The 11,490-nt window shown below is 46.3% G+C and overlaps 1 protein-coding gene across 5 annotated transcripts in view; it reads right to left on the bottom strand.

Annotated features, from left to right (window-relative positions):
• Nucleotides 1-802: 802 nt before the first annotated feature.
• The window catches only part of CECR2 (CECR2 histone acetyl-lysine reader), a 190,408-nt gene continuing 179,720 nt past the window's right edge, over nt 803-11,490 (bottom strand). For 4 of the 5 annotated variants that reach the window (XM_031005288.3, XM_031005286.3, XM_055374859.2 and 1 more), the window contains 3 exons: nt 7,818-9,237; nt 5,252-5,363; nt 803-4,553 (listed from right to left, as the gene is read on the bottom strand). In XM_031005288.3, the coding sequence (XP_030861148.2) occupies nt 4,548-4,553; nt 5,252-5,363; nt 7,818-9,237 (1,538 nt within the window). In that variant the 3' untranslated portion in view covers nt 803-4,547. The remainder of the gene's footprint in view (nt 4,554-5,251; nt 5,364-7,817; nt 9,238-11,490) is intronic. The other variant, XM_055374858.2, reaches the window with a different exon arrangement.

Raw genomic sequence — 11,490 nt, 5'->3', positions numbered from 1 at the left:
GAGTTTGAGACCAGCCTGGCCAACATGGTGAAACCCCGCCTCTACTAAAAATACAAAAATTAGCTGGGAGTGGTGGTGCGCGCTTGTAGTCCCAGCTACTCGGGAGGCCGAGGCAGAAGAATCCCTTGAACCTGGGAGGTGGAGGTTGCAGTGAGCCGAGATCGTGCCATTGCACTCCAGTCTGGGGGACAAGAGCAAGATTTCGTCTCAAAAAAAAAAAAAAGAAAAGAAAAGAAAAAGAAAAACGGGATGCAGTAACATTCACCCAAACACTACTGTCCCAAGGGGAAAGTGCGTGAGGCTCGGTGTCCTATGGCTGCACGGCAGAGTCCAACCCAAAAAAGAAATAGGGAGCCCAGCTTTTTCTCACGCAGCAAATGGCAATCACATTCTTTGTGCCTATGCAGTGATGTGAGTCCACGAATAAAAGCCTCTGCATTCTCAACCGAAATAAGAAGTATCCTTACTGAAGCCAGTGTCCGGAGAGTCACCGGTGGACACACCACACCCCAGGAGCCCCCGGATTGGGCAGTACATGGCTCACTAATATATGGGACTGATTTTCTGCAATGCGGGTCCATGGAGAATCGCAGAGGGTGAACTGACTGACAGACAAAGACGGGCAACAATGCTAGAAAACCTTCAGCCTTTCCTTTCTATGGAAACCAAGGTTCTCTGCAAGCAGGTTGGGGTTCTGACACTACTCAACTGTCCTTACCTTGTGACTACAGGATTAGGCCTTCCTGTGAAATTTCAAATCAGGTCTTAAGAGCAGTGTAGTATTTACAGATTTGAACTTCCATTAAAAAAAAAAAAAATTGAACCAAGAAGTATGGATTGCAAACTTGTTTCTGACAGCTGTGGTGACTGCAACACTGGGATTTTGTGGGCCTGGGATGGCATCTGCCAGCAGTAATCAGCAAAAATAATATAATAACTATACAGCAGATAAATGGCATGGGATAATGACACCAAATGCTTAGTCACAAGAAGCACTTTCAGGGAACAAGCCAGAGTAAATAGACATTTAAAGCTGAGGTCTGACTGAACTGAGGGGCACAAACTGCAGGTCTTAAGGTTTTCACTAAGCCTAACGAAGAGGAGCATGAGAAGGCCTTCTGAGAGCATCTGGCCCGGGCTCAGCGAGAAGATACGAACTGTTGATGAGCAGCTCGTGTGTACGGCCAGGTAAACTAAACCAACCTGATGAAGGCTGGTGATGAAGGAGAGGCGGAGAGGTGGGATGGAAAGTTACGTCAACAAGAATCCTGCAGGGTTTGTTCTTATTTATTCTCCACATTCATTCACTGTAACAAATTTCAGCCAATAGCTCCTGCTACCTTTTAACTGAGGGGAAAAAGTAGCTGAATTAAAAACTATTTTTTAATTCTGAGGGGAAAACAAACCCAGAATCCTCCTAAGAAGCTCATCTTTTCTCTTGGGCCTCAGGGACACAAGTTTCTAACTTATTAACAACTCTACTAAAGGTGAGCCATGAGTGTTAAATCAAAGAGATGCAATGGTATTTCCCATTCTCCACGATCTCAGCTATCCCCATCCTCCTGGGGACCACTGAGAGCCGGCACGCTGACAAGGTGACAGTGACCCACAGGGTGAAATGTCCTTCTAGCTTGAGAGCAAACCTTTTCAGAATACCTTACACACTACTTCCTAAATATAACATATCACATAACCATCATTTTCCTAATGGAGAAGATGGCAAATGCATTTGCATCTGCTTTAAGACATTGCATCTGCTTAAGACACTTGGAAAGAGAAGTGCTAGAGGAGGAGGAAAAGGTGAGAAAAAGATCCTGCGTGGGGATGGGTGGACTAGGGGTTCACAGCAGCTCACGGTCCTGTGGATTCCTGCGACCTTGCAGCTCCAGACAGCTTACAGCAGATCTGCACTTCAAAGACCAGTGAAAGCTCAGGACACTCCCTGGACAATGGACGAAGCACTAGTACCTATAAGGCATGGACACATTCCCACACAGGACGCAGGAAGGCTGACAGTTCTGCTGCTGCTGTTGTTCTTGTTCACAGTGTTATAATACAGTAGTTCTATTTCCTATTGCTCTTCCTTAATATTTTCTGTCTAAAACCAAGAAGGGAGATTAAGGATAAAGGGATTTACTGACTTTTCCTGTATCGTTCACAGCATCGCTCTAGCAACAGCTGATTGGGGCGGTCACTGGGAGAGAGAGGAGACAGGATTACCTGGAAGAGTGTGCACACAACTGCTCAAGGACCACGAGGGCAGAAGGAAAGGGGGCAATGGCCCAACTGCTGCTTACAGCCACTCCCACCCAGGCCCCTGGGGTAGTCATGGGGAGAGGCCCACAGTGACAGTGCTCCTGTTAAGGAGAAGTGAGAGGCCTCTGATTCAAACCAGCATTACCAGGAAAAGAGAAAGGCTGTCAGTGGCCAAATTCTCTGGGCCTAGACCAGGTCTAACCAGCTCCAAACTAGCTTTTTTCCTCCTCCCTGCTTCTGCACAAACACAGAAACTGAAGTAGTAATGCCCCATGTTAGCGGATACCAGCTAAAGGGCAGACCCATCCACAATCCTTCTGTCCTCTTCACTCTTCTAAACCAGGTTATGCCAGTGATAGGTTTCTAACAAGAATTAGGATCCAGTGAGAACACAGGCTCAAAACTCAATCCACTTGCAAATACATCAAATTTAAAATTAAAACCTCTCTGAGAGAAAAATCTGTATTTTTGTGCATTATACCTTAGAGGCACCTGTGTTCCCTACTCAACTCTCAAATCTGCCTGAGCCCTAGGCAGCAGCACCAGGTTCAGCATTTGCGTACGGATATGAACTTCCATCATCCTGGAACTGGTGTCTTGGCTTTCATTTCTCTATATCATGCATGCTTCCGATTAGCTTCCTTTTCCACGGACAGCGTATGTTTAGCAAACTGTAAACATGACAGTTCCATGCTTCACTAGGAATCCTGGAATTGGAGGGAAAGACTCTACTGGCCCCTCCCACAGTTGAATTTATAAAGAAACTAGGGCAGATTAATATTTCATAGAGACTCTTCTACTATCCCAAAAGCATGCTTAAAAATATGCTATTCTTTACAAAGACCTGTAATTTCAGTATTTTCCTTAGTTTTTTCTTTTGTGGAATATTCAAAAGTTTAAAACATGGGTCCTAACTTTGGTGACCTTTCAGCTAAAATCAAATACAGAATGCTAACGAGGGAGAATCCAGTGTAATTCAACTCTACAACTGTAATAAAGTAATTTAATACTGTAAAATGGTTTCCTATCACAGATACAACAGATAATTCCAAGAACTTGTTCTTGATAGCTATTTTAAATCACCATGACTGATTTTACTATGATTCACTTAAAACGAATAAAAACTATATATACTGAAATATTCCTAAATTCAAACTGTAAATCTATAGAATACATTTTTCCTATTCAAACCTGTGCAATTCTTTATTGATACTAAAATATACAAACCTGAGTAGTCACTTCCACAAAATGTGATTCGTGCCAGAAAGCTGTGTGTGGTGCCTTCTAGATCACAGTCCTGACAGGGAGGTCTGTGATGAGGATGATTCATCTTCTAATACGTGAAACACTCTAGCGATCCCAATTCCTGATACTGGTTTACAACTATTCGGTAGGGCTGGTGGCAAAATCAGGAAGGGACACCACTTTCTCAAATCCAGGATTTGGGCCACCAGCGTGAGAGAGCAGCCTGTCTTCCAGGCTGAAGCTTCTAGTAGTCTCCTGAGAGCACTCTGCCTCCAACGGAGACACCAGGTGCTTAGGGGACAGGTGTTCTCTCTCAGGCTGACTGGAAGGAAGGAAGGCCTTTAGCTATTCTGAAGGCTTGCTGGCCACTAAGGAAACACAGTGACATATTACAAGATCAAACCTTTCCTACCCTCATCTCCGGCTCCCAGAAGTACTCAGTGTGACATGATTGTAAACAGATAAAAATCACTCCAGTGCTGTGTGCCCACCAGTTAGGACCCCCATTTCTTCCGCATCCCCACCCACCCTTCCCACTTTATGTACAATACATTCACCACCAACAAAAATTATTTTAAAAGGCAACATGAAAATTCTGTAAACTGGACCCAGCTCCAAAACCATTCATACTAAGAGTAGTCCCTTCCCCAAATATATACCTGAGTTTAGCTGCTCATCAAAGTTTAAAAGCACCACTCCATTCTTGAGTATACCCCCTCCCCCAAGTTTAAAGTGATTTTCCCTGAAAAGTGTCTCAGGATTTGGAAAAGTCATCACTAACTCCACGTTCATTAGTTTTGCCTGACTGTCTACATCAGCTGTGCAAGAGATCCCTGGCCGAGGACCTTTGCAATCTGTGGGTCAGTCATCTAAGGAGTGTCCTTTTAGGGCCCGTGACTGGCTCCAGCTCAAGTATGGCACGAGTGGGTCGCCGTGAAGGGGTGGAGCAGGTGATGGGAATAGAGCTGACAGGGCACTCCCCAGTTCTCCACATTCCAGTCTTCGTGTGCAGCTTTCCATTGCTTGGGGCTCATTTCCTCCTTGGACTAGCTCTGAAAGAAACAAAGACATTTTAAACAAAAATAAAAATTGGGTTGTTAAAAAAAAAAAAAAAAACTTAAGTTAAGCCAAAGAGTGTCCAAGCTCCTCATCTGTGAAAATGGCTTGATTCTGTTTCATCAGTTACAGTTTACTCCCAGAGGGTAGGTTCTAGAGTCCTGGACTTCTCAATTCAGATCCCAGTTCCAGTGCTTAACAGCAGTAAGGACTTGCACACTGGGAAATGATGACGATGCAGCCAATGAGAACTACTTTGTGGGGGTCAAGGGAAAGACTGCATGGGAGAGAAGCATTGCATGAGACAACGCATGGGAGAGAAGCAGCACTCAGAGGCAGCTATTACTACTTTAAAACCCACCAACTAGTCTCTCTCCAATGAGAAAGGTGGGAAGCATAAAACAGACAAGGGATCATGGCAGAAAAAATGTTTGCAGATGGCTTGGAAAAAATGAGGTTTAAATACTCACCAAATAGGTATACATTCCATATCACAATAGGAAAAAGAGACATGTGAGAGGTGACTTCCGAGGCCTCTTGCTCTTTTTCCGAGTGCCAAGGAAGCACGATACAGGCAAAGTTCCTGTATCCACAGGATACCTTAAAACATTTTTTCAGGACAGCAAGGGTGTCATATACTTACTTCCTACCACCTGGAGGAAGAAGAACAGCTCTAATTTTTAGTGATCCTTACCTGATCCAGGGGAAGTGTTGGAGGCTTATGAGGCGGCACCTCCTCCTGTGATGTTGCTGCTGTGGGGGTCTTTGGGAACGAGGCCTGCGACTGGACTGGGTGCATCTGCATTCTACAGCCATGAGAAAGAAGCAATGAAGAATTAATGAAGACGTGTTAACAACAAAAGAAACAAGACACTGTAGTCACGAGGGTACTGCCTTCATCACCCCGGTGATCAGGCCTGGAATCATCCATACAGGGACAACTCGACATTCTGTGCCCCCTGGAGCAGTAAGTGGCACGCACACGCACCACCTACTGCACTCCTGACAAAAGTGTTTAATCTGTTTTTTTTTTCTTTTAGAGACAGGGTCTTGCTCTGTCACCCTGTTAGAGTGTAGTGGCAGGATCATGGTTTACTGCAGCCTCAATCTTCTGGGCTCAAGTGCTCCTCCTGCCTCACCCTCCTGAGTAGTGTGTGCTACCATGCCTGGCTAAGTTCTTTATTTTCACTAGAGACAGGATCTCGCTATGTTGCTGAGGCTGGTCTCGAACTCCTGAGCTTAAGCAATCCTCCTGCCTCAGCCCCCGAAAGTGCTGGGATTATAGGTATGAACCACTGCACCTGGCAGAAGAGTTTCATCTACACACAAGGAGACTGTGTGATGAATCTGGAACACTCTCCATGATAACTGGCCTGGACTCTTTGGAAAACAAAACAAAGATATGACAACGGCTATAAATTAAGAGGCTAAACAGACACGGCAGCCAACTGCAAATCCATGAGCCTTCATTGGATCCTTTATCAGAAAAAAACAATAAAAATAAAACACAAAGAAACGGCTCTAAAAGACACTCTGGGGACAACTGAGGAAACAGAAACAAAAACTCTATTAGATACTGTTATTTGCCTTGAGTGTGGTAATCATTTTGAAATGGTGCTCCAAGGAATGTCCATTCTTAGGAGATGCATGCTCAAGTATTGAGGGGTTAAGGGCCATGATGTCTACAATTTACTTTCCAACAGCTTAGGAAAAAAAGCAAAGCAAAGAAAACAGGTATTTAGAGACATATAAAGCAAACACGACAAAATGTTAAATAGTAGAGAGGGTCTAGCAGTAAGATGACAGGATGGCACTGAGGAGGGGCACACTGGTTTTCATGCTGAATGGTACTGGTTTCAAGATTATGTTTCATAACTTTTTTTTTTTGAGACAGAGTCTCGCTCTGTTGCCCAGGCTGGAGTGCAGTGGCATGATCTTGGCTCACTGCAAGCTCCACCTCCCAGGTTCACGCCATTCTCCTGCCTCAGCCTCCCGAGTAGCTGGGACTACAGGTGCCTGCCACCACGCCCGGCTAATTTTTTGTATTTTTAGTAGAGACGGGGTTTCACCATGTTAGCCAGGATGGTCTCAATCTCCTGACCTCGTGATCTGCCCGCCTCGGCCTCCCGAAGTGCTGGGATTACAGGTGTGAGCCACCGCGCCTGGCCGCTTCATAACTTTCATTTGTATCTATGGATTTGAAAACTTCCTGGATGGCAGATCACCTAACTGGATCTGGAGAACAATACTAAACAAGCATGTGTGAAAGAAGTCTCATGGGGACTTGTTTGCATTCTGGATAAACCTGGTTTTCTCATTCAATGATAGGGTAAGAAACGAGAGGTATGTAGTAAAACTTCAATACTACATATGATCTCCTCTTCTATTCCTGGGTAGGCCTATTTTTTTTTTTTTTTTTACCTTGGTCAGAGTGTCTCCACATGGCAGCAATGTTGGTTGACACAGGCTTGCTTACAGCTCTCAAACTGTGGTTATTAAGTTTATAGTATCATACAAAACTCAGCCAGGTGTGGTGGCGGGCACCTGTAATCCCAGCTACTTGGGAGGATGAGGCAGGAGAATCGCGTGAACCTGGGAGGCAGAGATTGCAGTGAGCAGAGATCGTACCACTGCACTCCAGCCTGGGCCACAGAGTGAGACTTAATCTCAAAAATAAATAAATAAATAATAAATAAATAAATAAAGTTTACAATATCAAAATCTAAGTCATTTAAATGCCAGTTCATTTTCATGAGGGGAAAAAATTTCAAAGATCAAGTTGGGCTCTAAGTCTAATACCTTCCTACAGAGTGTACAACATCAATAATTCACATACTTTTTTTGTTCCTAGACCATTAACTGTTATCTTCATCTCTAAGGCCATTTTTCTGTTTAAAATGAACATCCAGGCCAGGTGTGCTGGCTCATGCCTGTAATCTCAGCACTTTGACAGGCTGAGGCAGGAGGATGACTTGCGCTCAGGAGACTAGGACCAGCCTGGGCAACACGGTGAAACCCTACCTCTACAAAAAAAAAAAAAAAAAAAAGTTAGCTGGGTGTGGTGGCACGTGTGTAGTCCCAGTTACTTAAACAGCTGATGCAGGAGGATCCTTGAGCCTGGGAGGTCGATGCCGCCGTGAGCCATGATCACACCACTGCACTCCAGCCTGGGTGACAAAGTGAGACTCTGTCTCAAAAATAAATACATAAAATAAACATCTGTTCTTTCTTTAGGGGGAAAAGCCTGAATGCAATCTTACCCTGATGGTCTGTACATTTCCTGGAAAGGTCCTCTTATTCCACTTCTAGTGCCAATTTGTTCCATCATCACAGCTTGAAAGTGACCCAGGCCTTCTTCCTGGCAGCGATAGATGGGACCCTCCTGAGAGAGGCCGTTGGGCTGGGTGGCCCCTGGGTGGTGAGGTGGGAGGGCAGCCACAGGGGAAGAGTAAGCCCTGGGCTGAAAGTGACTGGCCGGCCGCTGAGGGGTATAGGGAGGCCCCGTCTGCAGCATCACACCGTGGGGTGGAAATGCAGATGAACCAAATCCCATTCCTGAACTCAGAGGCGGAGGAGGAGTTCCATAGAGATACTCGCTGGCTGACAATGAGCTCTGCCGCTTGGTAGCTGCGTTATGGTTGTCCAGGTCTAAAAATTCTTTGGGACTCTCTGGCCTCTCCATAGATTCATCCAGCTTCTCTTCCTCTGGACCAGGATTCTGCCCGTCATTTGGGACTTTAGCAGCCACTGCATCCATACGGGTTGGAGAAGTTAAGGCAGCATTCAGTGTCTCACAGCCTTGCAGACTGGCCATGGCATTCTTATCTGAGAAGAGGGACCTCGGTGGGGGAGGCTGACTGGCTGGGGGTCCGCTTGGGCTTCCCTGGGGATGGAGAGGTCTCTGCCAGTCAGAAAAGCTCTGTGGACAGGCATAGTAAGGAGTTCGCTGATAGTGGTGGTAGGAAGGCTGTGGCGGTGGGTGGTAGGAATACCTCATTCCTTGTGGGGGGCGATACCGGGGAAAGCCTCCAGAATGTGGGTGGTTAGACTGAAAGCCCCTTGGGGGAAAATGCTGGGGATGGGATGCTGGGGACTTCCCTCCCATCACAGGGCCCACACCCTGCAGGCCTGGACTGATGTGGTAATGGGCAGCTGAATTTGGGTACTCTAGGCCAGGCATATACAGCGGGGGAAACTGGCTCACAGTTCCTCCCGTCAAACCGGGGTCTGTGCTGGGCGGTGTCGCTGCGTTCTGTCCCGTGCATGGCATGGTTTCCTGCAACGTTCTGCCTCTGGGGCAGAGCAGCTTTTCGGAACCACTGCTACCAAGGCCCTTCCCCTCCGATCCACAAGGAGATGCTTCCCCAATGACTCCGTTCTCGGATAGAGCGCCCCTGTCTGCCACCGTGGAGAGGTCTCTCACGCACCCTTGGGCGGCTGGGCCGGGGTAGCTGCTATCCGAGGGCCAGGGATTCTTGCCCTTCATTGCTTTACAGTTGTCCGCAGATTCGGAGGAGCTGCTTTTGAGCTCCGGGCCCACTGTTTCCCTTTCTTGTGGTGAGCTCTGCCTGGTACAGTCAGTCTGCAGGGGAGGTGTGGGGTGAGGTAGTTGTGTGAGGTAGACCCCCTCTGAAGTACCAACACCTGGTGGTTTCTCTTCAAGGCCAGGCAACGGCTCTGCTGCAAAAAAAAAAAAAAAAAAAAAAAGGAGAAAAAATAATTCAGTAGCTGAAATGACAGTATTAATGTGAAGAACATGCCTGAGTCAGATTAAGGTGGATGTGTGGTGATTCAAGCCCCACCTGGAAATTGTTTGAGTCCCTGAAAGAGGGCAGGACATTGGGGTCCCTGTACACTTCCTTTCACCCCTTTCATGGATACAAAGGTAAAACCTAGCACCTCTACATTCACTCTTACAGTGGGCCGGAGAATGGAAATGTCCTTAACCGTGGGTTGCCCGATTCGTAAGAGGCTGAGAGACGGCTTGTGGCTCACGGACTCTAGGCAGATGCATGTGAAACACACTGGGAGGGGATGGTTGTCATCGGAATCGCTGGCCATGCTGGGAAGCTCTAAAATGGGATGCAACCAGAAAGAACAGGGCATGACGGGCGCTCAGGAAGGCCAAATGCCTGGTTTCTGCTCCACGAGAATAAAAGCTCCACAGGAGGGACTTCTCCATCTCACTGTCCTCTCAGTTCATGCACACACAGACTCAATCACTTTGTTGAATGAATACATTCATTTTGTCTGCATGTCTTGAAGACAAGACGCCTACAACATGAAACTCAAAAGGCATCTTTAGGGGCCGGGCGCGGTGGCTCACACCTGTAATCCCAGCACTTTGGGAGGCCGAGGCGGGCAGATCACAAGGTCAGGAGATTGAGACCATCCTGGCTAACACGGTGAAACCCCGTCTCTACTAAAAAATATAAAAAATTAGCTGGGTGTGGTGGCGGGCACCTGCAGTCCCAGCTATTCGGGAGGCTGAGGCAGGAGAATGGCGTGAACCCAGGAGGCGGAGATTGTAGTGAGCCGAGATTGTGCCACTGTACTCCAGCCTGGGCGACAGAGTGAGACTCCATCTCAAAAAAAAAAAAGGCATTTTTAACATATTATGGAAATTTACTAAGCCCAATCAAATTAATTAGACTCCTATGCTTGTTTACATCCTCAGAATTCTTTAACTTACTATTCGACCTAAAAATAAGGTCTTAACTAAGACTACAATATACAATAGTGTGTAAGTGTGTGTATATATCTATATAAAATAATCTTTTTTTTTTTTTTTTTTTTTTTGAGGCAGAATCTCACTCTGATGCCCAGGCTGGAGTGCAGTGGCGTGATCTTGGCTCACTGCAACCTCCGCCTCCTGGGTTCAAGTGATTCTCATGACCCAGACTCCCAAGTGGCTGAACTTACAGGCCTGCACCACCATGCCCGGCTAATTTTTGTATTTTTAGTAGAGACAAGATTTCACCATGTTGGCCAGGCTGGTCTCAAACTCCCGACCTCAGGTGATCCACCCGCCTCAGCCTCCCAAAGTGCTGGGATTACAGGTGTGAGCCACCTCGCCCAGCCAAAATAATCTTTTTATTATCTTTCTAGGAGGACAGTTGTCCAGGTGTGATGAAATTACCATCCTGGTAACAGATCTGAAGCACAAGGTTAGAGATTCTTAACAACTTTTAAAGAGCTATTAACATAGCTCAGGCTACTTGAAGCTGGCCCTAAAGGGCAATGGTACAAATTACAATGAAAGTGAAAAACCGTACTTTTCATTATTCAGCCAACATTAAACTTAGCAACTAGATTTAACTGAACACGATTTTTTTTTTTTTTTTTTTGAGACAGAGTCTCGCTCTGTCGCCCAGGTTGGAGTGCAGTGGCGCGATCTCGGCTCACTGCAAGCTCCGCCTCCCGGGTTCACGCCATTCTCCCGCCTCAGCCTCCCGAGTAGCTGGGACTACAGGCGCCCGCCACCATGCCGGCTAACTTTTTTGTATTTTTAGTAGAGATGGGGTTTCACCGTGTTAGCCAGGATGATCTTGATCTCCTGACCTCGTGATCCACCCACCTTGGCCTCCCAAAGTGCTGGGATTACAGGCGTGAGCCACCGCGCCGGCCTAAACAGGATTCTTGTAAAGCTCTGAATTCCAGAACTCACTTGAAATCAATATTAGAAAATTCTGCTAGAGGTTGTGTTAACAAAGTAGGACTTTCCACAAAAGAAATACTAAAAGGTTTTTTTTCCCTAACCATTTTTTTTCTTTTTTTAAAAGAGTCGGAGTTTCAACTCTGTCGCCCAGGCTGGAGTGTAGTGGTGTGATTGTGTCTCACTGAAACCTCGAACTCCAGGGTTCAAGCAATCCTTCCACTTCAGACTCCCAAGTAGTTGCGATTACAGGTATGAGAAACACAAAAATTTAAATG

Source organism: Gorilla gorilla, chromosome 23 (assembly GCF_029281585.2).
Source record: "Gorilla gorilla gorilla isolate KB3781 chromosome 23, NHGRI_mGorGor1-v2.1_pri, whole genome shotgun sequence".
Taxonomy (NCBI): Eukaryota; Metazoa; Chordata; class Mammalia; order Primates; family Hominidae; genus Gorilla; species Gorilla gorilla.
This window is presented reverse-complemented; position numbering and strand designations above follow the sequence as displayed.